At 47.3% G+C, this 22,868-nt stretch overlaps 1 protein-coding gene across 1 annotated transcript in view; it reads left to right on the forward strand.

The window, feature by feature from the left end:
• MCM3AP (minichromosome maintenance complex component 3 associated protein) overlaps window positions 1-22,269 on the forward strand; it is a 47,007-nt gene extending 24,738 nt beyond the window's left edge. The window contains exons 20-28 of the mRNA XM_056856861.1: window positions 410-563; window positions 7,133-7,391; window positions 8,545-8,642; window positions 11,221-11,611; window positions 12,736-12,993; window positions 14,475-14,604; window positions 15,330-15,533; window positions 16,330-16,480; window positions 22,126-22,269. Coding sequence (XP_056712839.1) covers window positions 410-563; window positions 7,133-7,391; window positions 8,545-8,642; window positions 11,221-11,611; window positions 12,736-12,993; window positions 14,475-14,604; window positions 15,330-15,533; window positions 16,330-16,480; window positions 22,126-22,269 — 1,789 coding nt within the window. The remainder of the gene's footprint in view (window positions 1-409; window positions 564-7,132; window positions 7,392-8,544; window positions 8,643-11,220; window positions 11,612-12,735; window positions 12,994-14,474; window positions 14,605-15,329; window positions 15,534-16,329; window positions 16,481-22,125) is intronic.
• The last annotated feature ends 599 nt before the right edge of the window (window positions 22,270-22,868 follow it).

The raw sequence follows: 22,868 nt of genomic DNA on the forward strand, positions 1-22,868 counted from the left end.
GGAAGCTGCCCTGAGCCTGGCTTGGCTGGGAAAGGGCAGGGCATAAATAAAATAAAAAAATTTAAAAAATGGTTCCAGGCAGGTAGTCATGTTAGTCTCTGATAGTAAAATAAAGTAGGAACCCAGCAGACAAATAAAGACAAATAAAATTTATTCCAGCTGAAGCTTTCTCAAGTCACTGCTCGCTGGGACAGACGTTTCTGAAGGAGTGCGCTCTGATCCAGAAAAGCCTGTGCTGGAATCAATTTTGTCTGCCTTCAAGCCAAAACATCAGACTCCTGTTTTGTTTTATTCTTCAGGGATAATCCCTTAGATTAAAAATGTTTGACACATTGAACTGAGGCTGCGGCTTACCTGTTAAATTTGCGATGTTATGCTGGAAGGTGTTTTTGTGTTTGTGCATTCACAGAATTCTAGCAGGTTGGTTGAAAGCTAAATTCACGACCGATAAAAATGCCCAGGCTACTGCATCAGTGGCGGACGACGGACTCCGGACGCTTGCGCTCCATACCTCTCTTTGTGCGCAGGGAGATCAGGCTGTTTGTGTTAGTGTGTGTGTAAAGGTTGGTCAACTTTTGTTTTTATTGCTTTACCTTGGTGTTGCGAAATCGGTTACTTTGGCTATTACAAAGTCAGGTGTGCTGCAGTGCGCTGGGCGTGGGGCAGCCTTTGAAGCCAGTCTGGAAAGCGTCAGCGGGTTCAAAACGTGGCAGCCAGGCCACTGTCGGGTGGAATGCGAAAATCTGCATTGGCTGCCCATTTCTTTGAAATTAAATTTTTTTTAAAAAGTGTTGAAATTAAATCGGAAGAGTTTCTGTCTAGACGTTAGGAAGAATTTTCTAACAGTTAAAGTGGTTCCTCAGTGGAACAAGCTTTCTCGGGAGGTGGTGAGCTCTCCTTCCCTGGAGGTTTTTAAGCAGAGGCTAGATGACCATCTGTCAGCAATGCTGATTCTATGGCAGATCATGAGAGGGAGGGCATCTTGGCCGTCTTCTGGGCATGGAGTAGGGGTCACTGGGTGTGTGGGGGGGAGGTAGTTGTGAATTTCCTGTATTGAGCAGGGGGTTGGACTAGATGACCCTGTGGTCCCTTCCAACTCCATGATTCTATGATTCTTTCTCTACACAATTAAAGTGCTGGTTTTTATCTGTAAGGCCCTACATGACTTGAGACTTTGTGGGGGGGGGGGGCTCGAAGGACTGTGTCCTCTTTTACTGTCCAGCCCTCCCGTTAAGACCTTCCTCAGAAGCCCTACTCTCTGTGCTTCTGCCTTAAGAGGTGAGGCAGGTAGCAAGCAGAGACAGGGCTTTTCTCGCTCAGAGGGAGAAGGGCATCTTCATTATGGGTGTTTCCTTTTCCTCTTATCTCGGGAGGCAGGAACCAAATATTTAAATTTTTCTGACCTCTGAGGGTAAACGCCCCCTTGTGATCAGTTCTATTTCCTGCCTTGAACGGGAGAGCAGCCTTCTAGCAGCTCTCTGCTACAGAAATAATAGAGAAACCTTAACCTTACTTATTAGACCTAAAAATATTCTTATTTTAACAAACCTAAACTTAACCTAACTAATCTACTACTCAATTCTATTTACTGTCTTAATTTTCTGCCTATTCTCCTCAGAAGGGTCTTTTCCCGCCAAAAAAAAAAAAAAAAAAAAAAAAAAAAATGGCGGATTGGCATCAGGACAGCTATATAGCACCTGCCAATTTAGACCCTAGCCTGCTAGTGGCCTTACCACTACAATTAGATGAACCCTCGGACAGTCACTCTGGTGACCTGAGGACCAAAACTCAAAAGGGAAAGGCAAAAGCGGCAAGAACGGCGCAGGCAAGTACAAACGGCTTGGCTCGACCGCTAACAAGCGCGCCAAATGCCTGCTGCAAAACGCACGCTGCTCTGCCGCGCCTGAAAGACGCGACTGCCAGATCGCAACAGAAAGCGGCCGGGAGAAAACAGCGGCGGTAGCCGCTCCTCCCACACAGCATGAACGGGGGAAATGAAGGAGGTTGGCGGCTCGCCTTTTTGCCTCGCCCGCCATGCTCCGTCCTTAGGCGGCTCGCCTATTGTTATTCAAGGACGGGAAGCAGCGGGAAGCAGCCAGGAGAACACAGCGGCTATAGCCACTTCTCCCACACTGCACAAACGGGGAAAATGAAGGAGGCTGGCGGCTCGCCTTTTTGCCTCGCAATGCTCCGTCCTCAGGCGGCTCGCCTATTATTATTCAAGGACGGGCCAATCACCAGTCCAAGTAGTACCAAGAGAGTACGTGCTGGCCAGCCTAAGCAGCGCTGAAAGCTAATTCACGGTCCCAAAATTGCCAATTGGTACCCAGACTGTCTATAGTATTTAACGCAGAAGATTTCCTTCTGCATTGGCATAAAAACCTAGCTACTCTTGATCTCTCAGAGGACTCAGAGTGGGAGAAAAGACTCCAGATAGGTTTGTGCCAGCGCTTGATTATTTCTAACTCTGTTGAAAGCAGAGCGGGAGAAACCAATGGCACCCATACAATGCTCCACAGCCTCTAGGAAGCCTTTATATTTGGTTTATCGGTGCTTCTAAAATTCTAAAAGTGCCTTCAGTAGAATCACCTGTCACTGCCTTCACTCCTTCAACCTTGTTACATGGCCTTGCCATGATTAAGGACCCTACAGATAGGAAGGCAGAGTTAGCAGGCATAAATGCTCAGAGGCCTTGGCACTCACTATCAAGCGCTTCTATCACATCTGCCCTAGTATACAGAGCGGCAATAATTTGGACTAGGAAGTTATATCAACTTTTTCCACAGGAAGAAAGAAACGCCTTTACAGGAGTACCCATGTTTTTTTTTTTTTTTTTTTTTTAGAGTGGTATTCTTTCTAACTGATTCGAACTTCGATACCATGCCATATGCAGCTAGGACACTAGCCGCAGCATCAGATGCCAGAAGGGCATCCATGTTTTTTTTTTTTGAGAGTGGTATCCTTCCAGCTGATTCTACCTTAGATACCATGTCATCCATGTTTTCGAGAGTGGTATTCTTTCTAGCTGATTCCTCCTTAGATAACATGTCATATGCAGCTAGAACACTAGCCACAGCCTCAGCTGCCAGAAAGGCTCTCTGGGTACGCCCCTGGCAAGCGGAGTATATAGATCAAAATTGGTTATTATGGGCTTCCTGTATCAGGGAAAGACCTTGCTTGGAGACAATTTGGTCCCCATATCAGTGGAGACCAAAGACAAGTTTCTACGCAAGGAATCCAAGGGATCACTCCCCCTATGTCCTTTCGTGCATACCATATACTTCAAAGATACAGACCTGATCAACCTAGAAACCACCGGAACCAGAATCGCAGCTCCTTTAGTAAAGGAGGACGATTCAATAAATCTCCAAAATCCTCCACCTTCCAGGGCAATAAAGGGGATAAACCCGACCGCCCAACCAAACAGTGACGCCAGCCACCAGTCAGTGGAAGGCAGGCTCAGCCTATTACACCGTCAGTGGTCACCTCCCAACCAGGCCTCTGGGTCACAAACATTATCTCACAAGGCTATCAGATAGAGTTTTTCTTACACTCCTTCACATCGACTAGTAATATCTCCAACATTCCCCCCCCCCCAAAAAAAAAAAAATCCATAGAACTTCAGAGGCCTCTTAGACATCAAGGCGATGGAGCCAGTCTCACCATTAGAGCATACATTGGGAGTCTATTCAGTATTCTTTACTGTTCCCAACAAAGGCGGCGGATGGAAAGCCATCCTAGACCTCAAGTTTCTGAACAGATTATCCCATTAAAGCGCTTCAGGATGGAGACACTAAAGTCAGTCACACAGGTCCTCAGGGAAAAGCATTTTCTTACATTCTAATACACCCGGCACATTGTTGTTTCCTTCGGTTCCGTACAAGGGACACCTCTTCCAATTCAGGGCCTTACGATTCGGGTTATCATCGCCCCTCCTCGAGTATTCACCAAAGTTCTGGACACACCAGTCACATCTCTGCGCAAGGAGGGCGTGAGAATCACCCTTCTCAGACGACATTCTGATTTGCGCAAGCTCAAACTAGCAGAGCATAGATCATTCAGAGAGAGTTCTGAAGAGGTTAACAGAACACGGGTCATAATCAACTTCAGAAAGACCCACTTAGTTCCATCCCAACGATTGAGAGAGATGGGGGATGGACATAGACACACTGACAAACTCCTTATACCTTCCAGTGGACAAAAATCCACAACATTTCATCTCTAGCAAAGAAAGCGATTAATTCCCGGTCGCCTTCTCTAATGTCCCTGACCAAACTGAAGGGTCACATGTCTGCATGCATTCCCACAGTTCAAGGGGCACGCTTACGAGCAAGACCTCTTCAATGGTTCTTAAGGCCATACCAAAGAGACATACCAAGGAAGAAGTGACAGAAATCTCATCCTGACCGAGGAAGTCAGATCAAGACTAGTATGATGGTTTCAGTCTCAGAATTTGACGAAAGGAAGTTGGTATCTCCGTCCAACACCAATTCAAATCTTCACGGACGCGTGTCTATCAGGTTGGGAAGCCACGCTCAAGGGACAATGGCTCAAGCAACATGGACCATCAAGAACAGAATCTTCACATCAGTGCCCTAGAAATCAGGATGATCCTCAGAAGCGACTACATTTTTCCTTGGGCCGAGTCCAACCTCTCATCAAAATCAGCAGAACATATTCAGGGCACAGTCAACATACAAGCAGACTGGCTCAGCAGACAGGACATCAGCGAGGCAGAATGGTCTCTACATCCAGAGGTCTTTCAACTTATTACTCAGAGATTCGGCACGCCACAGATTCATCTGTTTGCATCCAGCATCATCCACCAGCTGCCATGGTACTATTCCATGTACCGTCAACAGGGGGTGGAACAAATGGACCTCTTAATGTCACCAGGGCCACACGACCTACTGTACGGGTTCCCCCCCTCCCTCCAAGGGTATTGAGAAAGGTACGACTTCAAAAAGCATCAGTCAGATTCATAGCTCCATATTGGCTGCGACGACCGTGGTTCCCATCTATAATTCAGATGTCCATACAGAACCATTGGAGACTTCCAGACAGACAAGATCTCCCTCTACAAGACCCAATATGCCATCCCAATCCAGGGTGGTACAAACTGACCGCATGGGCACTGAAAGGAGATGACTTATAGCCCTAGGTTATAGCCCGGTGGCCGTCACTACCATATTGACAACAAGGAAGCCATCAGGAGGGACAGAGCTTAGGGCTAGCTACCTGCACTCTACAAAGGCAACTGGCATCTATAGCTACCATAGTACCCAAGGTATCTGGATACCGCTTAACCAAACACCATCACATAAAAGCCTTTTTAAGGGGCGTCAGTTATTTAGCTCCTCCTGTTAGACACAGGTTCACAACTAGAGCCTGCACACAGCTTTGACAGCACTCACACAACTACCATTCGAACCAATCACTGAGATAGGACAAAATGTAGCTGCAAGTTTCACAGGGAGCAGGACATAGTGCTTTCATCTTCTGCACTAACCCCAAGAATCCTAAGGAGAAGGCCTGGCACTAGCTAGACCTAACAAGGGCACTACCTGTTTACATTTATCTTACTAAAATTATTAGGAACTCTGACTCCTTATTCGTTCATATCTCACCACCTGACAAGGGCAAGCATATGTCCAAGGCATCCATTAGTAGGACCATCACCTTATACATAACACAGGTTTATAGAATAAGTAACCTACCTGCTCCTGCGGGCGTTACTGCCCACTTGGGAAGAAGTGCGGCTACTTCAGCAGCCTTCGACTGCCGTGCTTTATGGAAGAGATATGTAAGGCTGCAACTTGGTCCTCGGTGTCCACATTTGTGAGACACTACAAATTAGATCTATACTTGTCAGCAGATGCCGCCTTAGGCAGACGAGTACTGCAAAGTATACTTCAGGACGTCTAACCCTCCCAAGGGCGGGGGACAGCTCTTGTATGTCCCATAATGAAGATGCCCTTCTCCCTCTGAGCGAGAAAGAGCCTTGGCTACTTACCGTGAAGGCTTCTTCTGCTCAGAGGGACGAAGGGCATCTTGCCCGCCCAGACGTCAGTAAAATATAAATAAAACAAATAAAATAAAATTACAGGTAATCATGGTTACATCTAACTTCCAGTTGACGTTCAATTCAAGTTAAACGCTGTTTGTTGGTTCATGACTTATAGTTATCCTAAAGGTTCATCGTTAATGTTTATTAGGAACTTATTTCTTGTATAGAATTATAACTAACATGTTTCTTCAGTCTATCTTAAATATATAAGGCTCGGAAAGTCTTTAACTGATCACAAGGGGGCGTTTACCCTCAGAGGTCAGAAAAATTTAAATATTTGGTTCCTGCCTCCCGAGATAAGAGGAAAAGGAAACACCCATAATGAAGATGCCCTTCGTCCCTCTGAGCAGAAGAAGCCTTCACGGTAAGTAGCCAAGGCTCTTTTCAGTGGTGGCACCCCACCTGTGGAATGTCCTTACCCTGGAGGCTAGCCCCGGTGCTCACCGTACTCTCTTTTAGAGCCCAGGCGTAAACATTCCTTTTAAGCCAGGCTTTAAACTTAATGGCTGAACTTTCAAATTGTTCTACAGTTTTCTCTAGCCAGCTCTATTACACTATTTTTAAAACGATTAAATGTTTCATGCTGTACTTACACTTTGGCTAGTTTTTAATGCTGTTTTAATAGCATTAACTAATTTTAGCTCATTTTGTCTTTAGATGTTTGTTTGTTTTAAAAAATTTTACTTGTGGGCTCCCTCAAGTAGATTTCCTGGAGAGGCAGCATAGAAATTTTTCCAAATAAAACTATAGAGTTAAATAACTTCTGGCAGCTTTTATCCATATGAGTTTGGACTAGTTTTTTGCTGGAACCAATAGCAGCCTGTAGAATTTTTGGGGTGGAGTTGCTCTTGGCTGTGTCCTAAGTCCTGTGTTGAGGACCTTCCAGTTTGGAGGCACAGTATGCTTTTGAATGCTGTTTGAGTGTGGGTGGTGGGGGTCCCATTTGCAGGTCACTGTTAAAAACAGGCAGCTGGCCTTGATGGCCCTTTGGCCTCACCGGGTTGGAATCTTATCCTGACCTCTGTTGTTCTATATGGAGGTGAATCGTTCGACTTCTCTGCACAGGTGACCCACGGAATACTCAGCCTCCCCGAGGTGGATGACGTGGAGACACAGAAAGAGCTTCTCGGCACCAGCGGGCTCATTCTCCTGCTGCCTCTTCACGTGAGGAGCGAGGATGTTGCCACGGAAGACGTCTATTGGCTTTCCGCCTTGCTTCAGTTGAAACGGCTCCTGCAGGCAAAGCCGTTCCATCCGTTGGTGCCGCTGGTGGTTTTAGCTCCAAGCCACAGAGATGAAGCCATTGAAAAAGAAGCAGAAGAAGGTACCTTTGTGCCTGTACGGTGGGAGAACTGTTAGATTCGAGTCCAGTAGCACCTTGGGTATCTGACGAAGGGAGCTTTTGACTCTCAAAAGCTCAAACCCTGAAAATCTTGTTGGTCTGTAAGGCGTTACTGGACTCAAATCTAGCTGAAGAAGAACCGAAATTTTGAGCTGAAAATTATAACAAAATATTAATATTATTTATTATGCAGTGTCCATGAAATTAAACATCAGGCCTTAAATATGCAGGCTGATCAATTAAAAAATATATAAAAATAGTTGCTAATTTTCCAACATAGTTGATGATAAAAAAATCGATGTAAATGGCCAATAAACAACCCAAATGCGTTTTGGCCTATGTGGCCTTCTTCAGTGGTCATATATACATTCACATATTTCAGAAACACAACCAGAAATACATATAAAGGTATTCAGTAAAGTAATAACCTTTAATATTGTGTGGCCCATTGTCACTTGTTGTAAAACATGGAATTTTCACTCTTTAAATTGGCTCACACAGAGGTCTTACCCTGTATTTCCAATGCCGTGTGAATGTGAGTATCATCAATCAGTGATAAAGTGACATTCTGTTCTGCTGCAAACCAGCACGGCTGCTTTCTGAAACTTTGGAAGAATTGTCATTTTAAGATTCATAGCTGAGGCAGAAGGGGTGGCAGCAAAGTAAAATCATGTTCTATAAATAAGAGTTTGGGAAAGCCATGGGAGGAAGGCTGGTTAAGCAAACAGCGACAAGTCTGAGGCTGAATTTTCTCAGAAAAGAGCAGCGTTTCTCAGCCAGGGTTACCTGAAACCCTAGTGTTCTGCGAGTAACTGCTAGGGGTTCTGCGAGAAACTGCTAGGGGTTCCATAAGAAACAGTGATGAATAGGCTAATCATATGTAATCATATGTAGGGGTTCCCTGAGACATGAAAACTATTTCAAGGGTTCCTCAAGGGTAAAAAGGTTGAAAAACGCAGGAATAGAGGTTTGTTTTTGCAGAGGGTTGCTGTCTTAAAGAAGTCAGTATTGTCTGGTGGGCTGGCTTGGCTGCCACTTTTCATTCTGTGCCGGTCAGCAGGAATAACTCAGTAGTATTAATTGCAACAAAATTAAGTTTCTCCTCCCCCCCTCTTTTTTTTTTTTTTTTTTTAAGGGTTGATGTTGCCGGACTTGATTTCCGCAAACCTTATTTCAGACTACATCGTCGTCGGAATGCCGGATTCTGTCAATGACTTGCAAGGCACCAGCAGGGTAAGAACAATTTTAATTAATCCTTCTCCAGAGTGAATTGTTACAGTGAATTGGGGGGGGGGGGGTTGTTCCCTGTATATTTCATGTAACATCTGGATTAACCAAGAACAAAACACAAATCACTAATTTGGGGGTGGGTGGGTTGATTAACATTGACCTTTTGATTTTCCCCCCCCTTCATCTATTTTTTATTTGTGTGTCATCAGGCAGTGCAGATTAAAGTGTTCCTATACTTAGAATGTTTATATGCCCCCTCTCTCAAGCTTCACATAGCTTATAATAATTAAAAAACCTCTTCAGGGAGGCGATTAGTGAACCTTTGGCACAGTTTCATGGAAGGTCCTGCTAAGGTTGTCCCCTCGACGCATGATGGAAACATCTAGAACTAGGCCTGACCTGCAGATTATAAGCAAAAGCAGGGCTAACATGGGAAATGTGAGGGGGCAAAGCAGTCTGTGGGTGTGCCATTCCTATAGCAAATAGCCTGTGGGCAAATTTGGCTTTTTGCTTCCAACTTTTAGGGGCCTTCAATTGTGCGCCCTAAGCCAGGGCCTACCTTGAACTACCACAGTGGCTTCTGTGGGGACTTCCTGATAATCACAATTCCCATTGTAACCCTCTTCAGCCCAAAAGCCTTGGACTTTTCATATGTCTACAGAGATTTTTGGGGATTGGGGCCGTACCTACAGTAGATGTTGGTCACAGAGGATGAAGCGTAATCTCTTCTGAATATGAGCTTATTATTTAGTCTTGGGGTTTCCATCCTTTTTCAGCCTACAGTCACATTAGTAATTCTGACACAGGGTGGTAGGGGCAGACACAAAATGGCATCTTGCAGGAGATGGAGCCAACCACAAAAGGGCTGCTGCAGGAGCCTGAGCTAACCACAAAAAGTGAGGGAGTGAGGTTATACATAGCTCTAATAAGAACTGCCTATGGACAACAGCCTTTATCTAGCCTCCCCCAGTTTCTAAAAGCATTCGGCAGGCACCAGGAAAGGTGTCATCCACGGACACCACATTGGGGACCCCAGTGTAGTCAATTACTTGATGTCTGTTATGAGAGAGTGTGTTTTTTGTTCGAGGCAAATATCAGAAATGATCCTGGACAACTTTTGATCCTCCTCAGGTCAATAGATCATGGGAGCCCTAGGTTGATAACCTTCCTACACACACACACAGAATAAGAAGAGTTGGCTTTTATATGCTGACTTTCTCTACCACTTAAGGGAGACTGGCTTACAATCACCTTCCCTTCCCCTCCCCACAACAGACACCCTGTGAGGTAGGTGGGGCTGAGAGAGCTCTAAGAGAGCTGGGACTAGCCCAAGGTCACCCAGCTGGCTTCGTGTGTAGGAGTGGGGAAACAAATCCAGTTCACCAGATTAGCCTCCACTGCTCATGTGGAGGAATGGGGAATCAAACCCGGTTCTCCAGATCAGACTCCACCGCTCCAAGCCACCACTCTTAACCACCACTCTTAACCACTACACCACCACACACACACACACATGTATTTTTAGCTTGAAATACTGTTGTGCTGGGAAGTTCCTCAGTTTGAGACTAAGGTTGTGCAAAAAAAAAAAAAGTAGGTAAATTTCGGGTCGGGTTTATTGGGCCCGATTTCCCCCCCCCCCAGTAAACCTGGAATAAGCCAAGTACCCATACTAGTAAAGGGTATTTTGGCTTTATTTCCGGGTTTACCGAAAAAAAATTGGGTCCATTATAGTCTATATGGGGATTTTTTCCCGAAGCTCCTGTGGGGGCAGTATTAAAGGTAAAGGTCCCCTGTGCAAGTACCGGGTCATTCCTGACCCATGGGGTGACGTCACATCCTGACGTTTACTAGGCAGACTTTGTTTTATGGGGTGGTTTGCCATTGCCTTCCCCAGTCATTTTCCCTTTACCCCCAGCAAGCTGGGTACTCATTTTACCGACCTCAGAAGGATGGAAGGCTGAGTCAGCCTTGAGCCAGCTACCTGAAACCAACTTCCGTCGGGATCGAACTCAGGTCGTGAGCAGAGCTTGGACTGCAGTACTGCAGCTTACCACTCTGCTCCACGGGGCTCCTTGGGGGCAGTATTAGAGTTCCCAAATTTTCAGGGTAGCTTCAAGGGACTCTCCTTGCATGAACCCCGAAGTTTGGTGAAGATCGGGTTGGGGCCTCGATTTTATGGGGTCCAGAAGGGGCCCGTCCTTGAAGCTACCCTGAAAATTTGGGAACTCTGCCTCCAAAAATGCCTCCCCCAGAGCTCATTAAAAAAAATCCCATAGGAAAAAGCCTGGGGAAAGCTGAAGCCCAAAAAAGCAGAATACTATACGGCGATTGGCTATCCGGCTTCGGCTTTATTCCCAGGTTTTGGTATTTAGTAAAACCAAAACCCAAATATTGGTGAAACGGCTAATTTTGGGTTTTGTTTTGGTTTGGGTTTATCGATATGCACAACCCTGTTTGAGACCAAGGATGAAAGGGTTGCTGTTTTAACAGGATTGGAATCTTAACGTGAGACTGAATGTTTTTGAGAGTCGTATTCATCAGTGGATTAATTTGTTCCATGGGTGCTTCTGTTTGTTCCCAGTTGGCCGAAGCAATGCAATGGCTGGTTGCTCAGTGCCCCAGTTCCTTCCAGTTCTGCTGCCAGACGCTTACCCAGTATGTTGAAGATGGCATTGACAGAGAATTCAGCCAGCACTTCTACCAAGACAAGAAGGAAAGGCGTGTGGCTGGCTTGCCCTCCCAAGACCCCAGTGCCATCATAGAGCTGTACAACAGTGTGATACAGTTCCTGGCTGACGTTGCATCTTCGGATGAGCTCTGGGACCTGTCCTGGCCTGTGACTGAGTTTGCAGAGCCCGGGGGCAGCAAAGCACTCCCCCATCTGCAGTGGAACACACCCAGCCACTTGGCTTGGCTGAAGAAGGCGCTCCTGTCCTTCCAGATCCCACAGATGGATCTCCCTCCTTTGGGTGGTAAGAATTTCTGAATAAAAGCCAATTATACCATTTCAGAAAATGGAACATTTCTCACACATTTGTTTCCAGCAATATATTCCTAGAATCATAGAATCACAGAGGGAGTTGGGAACGTTTAGTCTGGAGAAGAGGCGGTTGAGGGGGGACATGATTGCGCTCTTTAAGTATGTGAAGGGCTGTCACTTAGAGGAGGGCAAGGAGCTGTTCCTGTTGGCAGCAGAGGACAGGGCTCACAATAATGGGTTTAAATTGCGGGCAGAAAGGTACCAGCTGGATATTAGGAAAACATTTTTTTACAGTAAGAGTTGTCCGACAGTGGAACCAGCTACCTAGGGAGGTGGTGAGCTCCCCCTCACTGGCCGTCTTTAAGCAGAGGCTGGACAAGCACTTGTCAGGGATGCTCTAGGCTGATCCTGCATTGAACAGGGGGTTGGACTAGATGGCCTGTATGGCCCCTTCCAGCTCTATGAGTCTATGCTTAAACAGCATCTTGGACCAATTGAGCAGAGAATTAAAGCATGATATAACACATCAAGGTATAAAATAGCAGGAGAGAGAAGAAAAAATCAACAAGCAATTCAGTGCCTAGGAAAGGAAGTTCTTGGCACCCCAAACCTAACAAGTTTGGTACCAGGCAGACTGATGGGGCAGGGGGAGAATTCCAGAGATGAGAGGCCACCGAAGTGAGAACCCCAATTCTGGGGTTCACCACCCTCCTTACTCCTGGAGGCAGGGCAAGCAAAGTAGAAGATCTTAATCAAGTGCTTTCCTGATTAATACATGAAGCTGCCTTATACTGAATCAGACCCTTGGTCCATCAAAGTCAGTATTGTCTACTCACACTGGCAGGTAGAGAGGTCTTTAACATCACCTACCTGCCTAGTCCCTTTAACTGGAGATGCCGGGGATTGAACCTGGGACCTTCTGCATGCCGAGCAGTTACTCTACCACTGAGCCACGGCCCCTCCCCAAATAATTGAGTTTGTGACGTCCCCTGGTGTTTTGAGGCTTCTTGGCTCAGCTGATGGCAAAACAAGAGGGCCCTCTCTCTGCAACGCTCTATCCATGGTTTCTCTTCTCCTAGCTGGGCATTGTGTAATATATGTATTTCCTCCCTGCAGCTCCCTGGCATCCGGTTTGCACCATGATTCTCCACTATTTGTCCCAGACGGCCAGTTCTCCTCACACCCAAGCAGTACTCCAGTCTCAGGTGGAGAGCCTGCTAAGCAAAGCCTACGTCATGTGGAGGGGCAGGATGCGCACCAGCTCAGAAGAAGGGGGCCCTTCTGTGGCGGAGATCCCTTGGGATAGTATTTTGGCATTGTGCATTAACCACAAATTGAGAGACTGGAAACCTCCTCGCTTGCCAGTGGCACCGGGTAATAAATACAGTGGCGATCGGTTTTCTTAAGTATTGTCGAAGGCTTTCACGGTCAGAGTTCATCAGTTCTTGTAGGTTATCCGGGCTGTGACCGTGGTCTTGATATTTTCTTTCCTGACATTTCGCCAGCAGTTGTGGCAGGCATCTTCAGAGGAGTAACACTGGACAGTGTCTCTCAGTGTCAAAGTGTGTGGGAAGAGTAATATATACAGTCAGAAGGGGGTTGGGTTTGAGCTGAGTCGTTGTCCTGCAAAAGAATCAAAGGTAATGTGCTAAACATTGTCCTGTAAGTATCCACACATCCTAATTAGCACAGTACTTTGATACAGGGCAATGATTAGCACATTACCTTTGATTCTTTTGCAGTTTCCTGAAGAAATTGATACTTTGCATTACTAAATTTCATCTATCCTGATTTCTAACGATTTGCCCTGTTACTCCTCCATAATAACTGTTTGGCCACTGTGTGGAGACAGGATGCTGGACTGGATGGACCACTGGTCTGATCCAGGAGGGCTCTTATGTTCTTTTGTGTTCAGTAGTGTTAAAACAGTTTTAACACTAGCAGTGATACTTTTGTGGAAGACAGCACAATTAAAATAATACAGAAAACAGTTCTATCCCTTTTCAGAGCCAAAAAACTCCTCCAGCGCTCTAATGCAACTTATACCTTGGGATGGAGGGAAAGGGGGGAAACTGCATTCGCCCAGAGAGACGTATTTATATTCTTCTTGTTCAGCCAAATGTGTGTGTGTGTGTGTGTGTGTGTGTGTTAAGTGCCATCAAGTCGCTTCCGACTCATGGCGACCCTATGAATCAATGTCCTCCAAAATGTCCTATCTTTGACAGCCCTGCTCAGATCCTGTAAATTGAAGGCCGTGGCTTCCTTTATTGAGTTAATCCATCTCTTGTTGGGTCTTCCTCTTTTCCTGCTGCCCTCAACTTTTCCTAGCATGACTGTCTTTTCCAGTGACTCTTGTCATCTCATGACGTGACCAAAATACGACAGCCTCAGTTTAGTCATTTTAGCTTCTAGGGAAAGTTCAGCCAAATAGTCCATAATTAAAAAAGGTAAAGGTCCCCTGTGCGAGCACCATGTCATTCCTGACCCATGGGGTGACGTCACATCCCGACGTTTTCTAGACAGACTTTGTTTTACGGGGTGGTTTGCCAGTGCCTTCCCCAGTCATCTTCCCTTTACCCCCAGCAAGCTGGGTACTCATTTGACCGACCTCGGAAGGATGGAAGGCTGAGTCAACCTCGATCCGGCTATCTGAAACCAACTTCCGTTGGGATCGAACTCAGGTCGTGAGCAGACTTTGGACTGCAGTACTGCAGCTTACCATTCTGCGCCACGGGGCTCCTTCCGTAATTACATTCCATGAAATTGGCCCATACTTTCTATTTCATTTGAAGCTGTGAAAACCCGTGCTGCTTTTGAATTAGATCTTGTTTCTTTTTGGTATCTTGCATCTGCAGAAGCAGTGAGCAAAGACGGCCAGGTGTATGTGTATTTTTTAAAGGAGCACTTGAGAAAGTTCGTCTGTCCATCCTTATGGGAAGAAGCTCGGCTAAAAACCCAGAAGGAGGTCCAGCGAATTCAAGGAAGGTGAGATTTTGTTTGCTGTTTTGTCAGGGATGCTCTAGGATGATCCTGCATTGAGCAGGGGGTTAGACTAGATGGCCTATGTGGCTCCTTCCAACTCTATAACATGTTGGTTTATTTCCTATGGGTCTTTTCCACCACTGGCACAGCTTTCCTCTGTTACAAGAGGCTGTTTAGTGGCCCAAGTGTTCCAGCTTTTTTATCTCAGGTGGAATTTGAGTGGATGGCTCCTGTTGAGTGGGGCAGGTGCAAGAGGAATGCAAATACAAGCAAGAGTCCAGTAGCACCTTAAAGACTAACAAAATTTCTGGTAAGGTATTAGCTTTCGTGAGTCGCAGCTCACTTCTTCAGATACTGCGAGCTGTGGCTCACCAATGCTCACACCCTACCAGAAATTTTGTTAGTCTTTAAGGTGCTACTGGACTCTTGCTCTTTTCTACTGCTACAGACAGACTAACACTGCTACCCATTGTTATCCAAATACAAGCATCCCGTATTGTTACAATTCACTTGAATGTTGCTCCAACAGCTCTTGTTCACTCCCCTTCCCTCCCTTGGACTCTGCTAGCTTCGGAGAGCTCTGCCCCACCCTCATTCAAAGTGCTATATATATTCAATATATATTCCAGGTGCTAGGTACAAAGGGAATTCCATATTTGCCCAGTAGCAAACAGTAGTTTTCTGGCGCAAGGGACAACAATGGCTTTTTCTTATTTCTTGCCCTCCAGGTCCACGACAAAGTCTCAGGTTCTTCTGCAGCCGTATTCTCTGTCATTTGCTCCAGCGAAACATGACTCCGGCTTGAGAAACGCAAGTGATGAGGAACTGCGCGTTTCCCCTGGAGCAGATCTTATGCTGACTGATTCCCATCTGGATCATCTCACCAAGCGCCTGTCTGCCAAGCTGCAGCTAGAAAAAAATGAGAGCAGGAGGTAAAGGACTGGTGTCAAGTGACCGGGGTATTAGTGGGAAAGGCAGCTGTTTACCTGGGAGCACATGCACTCTTTTAGAACACGCTTTTACAAGTTTTCCTTCTTTTCCACCTAAAGGTAAAGTGTGCCTTCAGGACACTACTGACTTATGGCAACCCTGTAGGGTTTTCAAGGCAAGAGATGAGCAGAGATGGTTGGCCATTGCCTGCCTCTGCATAGCAACCCTTCGTGGTCTCCCATCCAAGTACTAACCAGGGCTGATCCTGCTTAGTTTCCAAAGTCTTGTGAGATCAGGCTAGGCTGGCCTCTTTAAACTGCTCTCCCCTCCCCACTAGAGGTGTACATTTCAAGTTTTAATGCCATAACTATGTAACGAGAGAGAGCAAGCATCATATGAAGAAGAAGAGTTGGTTTTTATATGCTGACTTTCTCTACCACTTAAAGGAGAATCAAACCGGCTTACAATCACCTTCCCTTCCCCTCCCCACAACAGACGCCCTGGGAGGTAGATGGGGCTGAGAGAGCCTGATTAGTCCAAGGTCACTGAGCTGGCTTCATGTATAGGAGTAGGGAAACAAATCCAGTTCATCAGATTAGCCTCCGCCGCTCGTGTGGAGGAGTAGGAAATCAAACCCGGTTCTCCAGATCAGAGTCCGCCACTCCAAACCACCGATCTTACAGTGTACATTTCAAGTTTTAATGCCATAACTGTAACGAGAGAAAGCAAGCATCATATGGTTGCATCATGATTATTATAAGTGTACATTTTCTTGCCTTTCACTTTTTTGGGGTGCAGGTTTGATGAACAGCTGCAGCAATTCTTAGTGAATGACTCTGAGCTGTTGTGGGACCCCCAGTCTCTTCCAGTTTACCTTCCCGAGGCGCTAGTGTCTATGCCTCAGATCATCCCCGCAGTGGCAAAAGCACCTGTGCCAAGAAGCCCAGAGGTAAAAAAAACCCCACTAAAATTATGTCATATAAATAAAATGCAAAAGATTATTATGGTGGCAATGTAATTTCTATGGGGCATTGTTAACTGACCGAAATTCTTACGTTTCTGTGGGAAACTATGTGCGATATATAGTAAGCAGCGAATGAACTTAAATTGGCATGATTTTAGGTTTCCTGGAGATAGTTAACTTCGTTGTTCAAGATCCAGAGGGAACATTGGTGCAAATAAAACTGCCACAAAAGTCGAAACTGTCACCAGTTTTCCCGAAAGCCCCACCTAGATGGGTTACATGTTTAGTGCATCGAGCAGGGAGCTTTTGGAATAGTGTGTTGCACCATCATCATCTTCCTCTTGGAAGGCATAAGTAACGTCATCCCGTGGCTGGCCAGTCCAGAGCAAGCATGTCCCTTCTGGACAAGAACTGTCAGGATCAGGCGTCTGTCCCTAGCATCCCATAAGCAAACTCATCCAGGCAGGTATTCCTGAAGCAGTAATACTTTATTAGGAGCAAAAAGACAGATTAAAGGACTGACTGCCTAGAGGCAGGTGAGGCTAGTAATGAGGAAACATAGGCAGGTTACATGTTTAAAAGCAATACAGGCTGTGAAAGTAAACATGGCCAAACAGCCCCTCGATAAGCGGTTCCCAGGAAGGGAGACTAAACATCAGCACAGCTGTGGAAAACAGGATGAGCGAAACTACACAGGCGCCTACAGTCATGAGAACCAGGACTTGACATGTAGCCAGAAACTGGCCTAACTCATGTCAAGAGCCTTTACTCCTGCGGCAGGGAGCAAGGCCTGACAAGAACAAGAGGGGGCCCCAAAATCCTCTCTATCACTGCACTTCTGGCACCTATAAATGAGGCCATATTACATTGTTACATCAACAGAGTGATTTTTATACATTGCATCCTGTAGTTTGTTGTTGTTTTTTGCTGTCAAGTCATAGCCAACTTATGGAGACCTTGTAGGGATTTCAAGGAAGGAGACGCTGAGAGGTGGTTTGCCATTTCCTGCCTCTGCTAAGCAACCCTAGACTTCCTTGGTGGTCTCTCATCCAAGTCCAACCCAGGACCGACCCTGCTTAGTTTCTGAGATCTGACCAGGCCGAGCTAGCCTGGGCCATCCAGGTCAGGGCATGAACTACTTTATTAGCTTGCTTGAGCTTTTGCACAGTTATTCTGTGATGACAGTCATAGAATCAATATTCTCTCAGATTGAGTGAATTCATGTAGCTTCGAATGGTAGTGGTGGAAAGTGCCATCAAGTCACAGCTGACTTTCGGTGACCCCATAGGGTTTTCAAGGCAAGAGACGTTCAAAGATGGTTTGCCACTGACTCCCTCTGTGTAGCAACTCTAGGCTACCTGAGTGGGCTCTCGTCCAGGTACTAACTGGGGCCGACCCTGCTCAGCTTTCAAGATCTGATGAGTTTGGGAGCATTATTAGGATGGTGATATTCGTGAATCTGTGATCGCTTTGGCCCACACACAAGGGTGTGTGTCTCTGGGTTACAGGGTGTGCACACCACTTTTCCCCTTCATGGCTACTTTTAAACATAAGAAAGGCCATGCTAGATCAGACCAGGGTCCATCAAGTCCAGCAGTCCGTTCACAACAGTGGCTAACCAGGTGCCTCTAGGAAGCCCACAAACAAGACGACTGTAGCAGCACCATTGTGAGAGTCCCAGCCAAACTGTGCTAACTTCGCAAAATCACTTGCTCAGACTTGGATGCAGAAACAAAGGATTTATTGAAAGCTTCAGATGGTACCAGGCAGACACGAGTTTAAAGTTACAAGTGAGCTAACAATCAGGGTTACAGAATATATCTCCTACAGGGCACCGGGATTCACACTTCTGTTATGGGAAGCTACAAGATAGATTGGTGCAATACAAAACATCAAACGGTTTCAGCGAGACTGTTAGGACTATCGGATCCCCAAGGCCGAATCTGGCCCGAGGGAGTACATGCAGGAAGCGCAGCAGGGGAGGGGAAGACGGCACCTGGGAAAGACAGACGAGGCGCCAGGACCCGGGGAGGTGTGAACTGCTTTTACGAGTTCAAAGGGGAGAGGGATGAAGGATACAGAAAGGAGAAAGGGAGTCAAAGACACATGGCCCTCACATTCTGCCCCCCTTAAGGCCCCCCTCCCGCTAGGTCGGGAGGACGAGGCTTATCAGGGTAGGCACAATGGAATTCATGAACTAGTCGGGGGGCCACCATGTGGGGGGCTGCCACCCATTCATCATGTGCAGGACCCAGATGTTTCCATCGAACGAAATAGTACAATTTACCCTTTTTCCACTTGGAATCTAAGACCTTGGACACTTCCAAGTGTGTGTCCCCGCCCACCACCGTAGGAATTTCTGGTTCGGGAGGGGAGTGGAACTGGGGAGCGGCTACGTAAGGTTTGAGTAAACTGATGTGAAATACGGGGTGGATGCCCTTGAGGGTTTTGGGCAGCACCAACTCCACTGTGACTTCATTGATTACTCGGGATATGGGAAAAGGTCCTACGAAACGCTCATTAAGCTTTTTGCAGGGTCGGAGCGAGCGCAGGTTCTTGGTGGAGAGATAAACCTGTTCCCCCACTTTGAGCTCCCATCCCGGGGACCTGTGTTTATCGGCCTGTTCCTTGTCTTTGCGCTTGGCCCGTTCCAGGTTCTTTTGCAACCAGGGCCAAGTAGATCGGACCACCTGCACCCACTCCTGGACCTCCTGGATCGCTTCAAGCTCAGGCGTGACGGGGGTGGAACCGAACGGACCGAAATCCGTCCCGTACACTACCTGGAAAGGGCTAAACCCAGAGTGGGGGGCATTGTTGTAGGCATACTCAGCGAAAGGCAACAAGTCAACCCAATCATCCTGGTGATAATTAACATAACAACGGAGGTAACACTCGACCACGGCATTCACTCGTTCGGTTTGGCCATCGGTTTGGGGGTGGTAAGCGGAGGAGAGACCCTGTTCCTCCACCCCTAGTAGCTTCAGGAAGGCTCGCCAGAACTTGGCAACAAACTGGACCCCCCTGTCGGAGAGGACCTTTCTGGGGACCGAGTGAAGTCTGAGGACATGAGTGACAAACAATTTGGCCAATCCCTGGGCCGAGGGTAGTCCGGCACAGGGGACGAAGTGAACCTGTTTGGAGAAAAGATCTGTGATCACCCACAGAACCGTTTTTCCTCGGCTGGGAGGCAAATCGGTGATAAAGTCCATGGCGATCACCTCCCAAGGTCTGGTGGGGGTCTCTAAAGGTTTTAGGAGTCCCGGGGGTTTGCCCACCCTTCTCTTGGCAGTGGCGCAGATAGGGCAGCTGCGAACGTACAGTTCCACATCCGCTCTCATACCGGGCCACCAAAATTGACGCCTCACCAAATGCAAAGTTTTGACAAACCCAAAATGACCCGCTAATTTGGCTCCGTGGACCAGTCCCAGGACCTCTTTGCGGAGAGACGCCGGGACGTAGAGTTTCCCTCCCTGCACCCACCAAGAGTCCCGTTGTTCCATGCCGGCGGGGAGAGACTGCTGCTCGGCTTCCCACAGAGAAGCGTCCTGGAGCCGTTGTTGAAAGGCTTCCGGGATCCCTTTGAGCAGGGGAGCGTCGGGCAGGTGGGCTTTGGACCGGGTAGTAACGGCCAGCCCCGGGACCTCCCCTCGCTGCTCGGGGGTGAACAGGGAGTCCACGGGACGGTCGAAGTCATTGCGGTACTGGGAAAGTCGGGATAAGGCGTCCGCTAGGGCATTGTCCTTCCCGGGGACATGCTTGAGGGTGAAACGGAACTTAGCGAAAAACTGAGCCCACCTGATTTGTTTAGCGTTGAGCTTTCTAGCTCCCTTGAGGGCCTCCAAATTCTTGTGGTCGGTGCACACCTCAAACGAAAATTCTGCCCCTTCTAAGAAATGTCTCCAGATGGTGAGGGCATTCTTAACAGCCGCCGCCTCCTTCTCCCAAATAGCCCAGTTGATTTCGGCTTGGGAAAACGTTTTGGAGAAGTAGGCGCACGGTCTCAAAACCCCATCCTCGTCCCGCTGCAGGAGGGCCCCCCCCATGGCAACATCCGAGGCATCCACCTGGACCACGAACGGTTTGTTGCAGTCCGGGTGGGCTAAGATCGGCTCGGAAGAAAAGAGCAGTTTGAGTTCTTCAAACGCCTGCTGGCAGAGCGGCGACCATTGTAAACGGGCCGAGGGCAGAGCGGCGTTTGCCCCCTTTCCCTTGGTGCGCAAAAGGGAGGTGAGGGGGAGGGCCACTTGTACGAAATTGGGGATGAAGTTGCGGTAAAAATTGGCAAACCCCAGAAACTGTTGTAGTTGTCGGCGTGTGGTGGGGGCCTCCCAGTCCCTTACCGCCTTAACCTTCTCGGGATCCATTTCCAAGCCCTGGTGGGAAATTACATAGCCCAAGAAGGTGATAGAGGGCTGATGAAATTCGCATTTGGACACTTTGGCAAACAATTTATGTTCCCGCAGCCGCTGGAGGACCTCGCGCACCAGTCGGACATGCTCTTCCATGGTCTCAGAATAAATGAGGATATCATCCAAAAATACCACCACCCCCCGAAACAACAAATCATGTAAAACTTCATTAATTAATTGCATGAATACACTCGGAGCCCCTGAAAGTCCGAACGGCATTACTAAATATTCAAACATGCCAAAACAGCTCGAAAAGGCCGTCTTGGACTCGTCCCCCTCCTTAATGCGAATGCGGTGGTAGGCTTCCACCAAATCCAATTTGGTGAAGATCCGGCCTTCCTTCAATTGTGCTAGAAGGTCTGGAATGAGAGGGAGGGGGTAAGCGTTAGACTGAGTGACAGCGTTCAGTCTACGAAAGTCAATACATAGTCTCAAATCTCCCGTTTTCTTTTTGACAAAAAAGGCTGGGGCGGAGTACGGAGCCTTTGAAGGGTGTATGAAACCCCTTGCCAAGTTGGTGTCCAAATAGTCCCGCAACACGGCTTTCTCATTGGGACTCATGGGATAAACTTTCCCCTTGGACAACTTGCCGTCTCCCACAATCTCAATAGCACAGTCAGTCTCTCGGTGTGGGGGCAGTTCATCGCATTCCCTCACGTCAAACACATCCACAAACTGGGAATACTCGGAGGGTAGTTGGGGTGGGGTGGTGATGGGCACTGGGGACCCTACCAAAGCGGCGGCCGGGGTGCAGAGCACTCGGTCCTTATCGTGCAACCCGCAGGGGTCTTCGGGGAAGGTGAGTGTCCGTTTGACCCAGTCAATGGAAGGGTTGTGCCCCTGCAGCCAGTTCATCCCCAAAACCACGGGGGCGACTATGGGGGCAATGGTAAAGTAAAGCCGTTCCCAATGTTCCCCAGTGGCCATAACCACCGCAGAGGTGCGGTGAGTAACGGGTCCCTCACAACCATCCTGCCTGTGTTCCACAGCACCTAATATATTAGGTGTGCTCCTCTGATCCTGGAGAGAATAGGTATGCATCATGACCAGTATCGATTTTTTACTAGTAACCATGAATAGCCCTCTCCTCCATGAACATGTCCACTCCCCTCTTAAAGCCTTCCAAGTTGGCAGCCATAACCACATCCTGGGGCAGAGAGTTCCACAATTTATATTTTTCACTCTGAATTTTAACCAATCCCTTCTGCTTCTCTGTTTCAGGACGACACCTGGATGCTGAAGGACACCGACCCCTCCCTGGCACACAGATTGAATTATTTGAAACGCCTGCTCAGAGCTAGCAAAGAAGAGGAAGTGACCTGTGGGCTTCACTTGTCTACTGTGCTGGACATGACAAATACCTGATCAGGCCCAGCCTAACCGGGTGGGGCATGACAGCTCACCGTAGATGGCAAACCCAAACGAGCTCTGCGTGATGCCAAGAGGGGCCGTTGTGTCTCGTTGCTCAGCAAGAAAACCCAGCCTGGAACAGATTGCCACTTTCCTGCAAGCTTAGGTTTAGCATGAGCAAATCTTGCACTCGGAACAGGGCTGTGAACAACAGCCAGAGTGTGTCGTCCTCACTTGTATATGATTGTATAATACTGGTTTTTTAAAAAATATGGATTTACTTTGTTGTATGAATTGCATCCAGTTGATTTAATTGAGCAGATTAAGAATGTAAATGTGCATTAATGAGTTAATACAGAAACACCTTGAGCAAACTCGAGACAGAGAAGACATAACACCTCTACATCTCTCTGCTCTGTATGTCGACTCGCAGAAGGTTATATAATACTGTTGCGTAAGTGGAGTCCACTGTTGGAATTTTCTTGGTGATCAAGCCAGATTGGTCTTTGAATTATTTGCTCTCGTTTTTCTTCGGCTCACGTACTTGAAAGGAAGCGCAGTCAAACTCCGTGGAACTTCTAAGTAAAATCTCCTTCTGTAGCTCCTTTCTACAG

This window comes from Euleptes europaea, chromosome 10, assembly GCF_029931775.1.
Source record: "Euleptes europaea isolate rEulEur1 chromosome 10, rEulEur1.hap1, whole genome shotgun sequence".
NCBI classification, from domain to species: Eukaryota; Metazoa; Chordata; class Lepidosauria; order Squamata; family Sphaerodactylidae; genus Euleptes; species Euleptes europaea.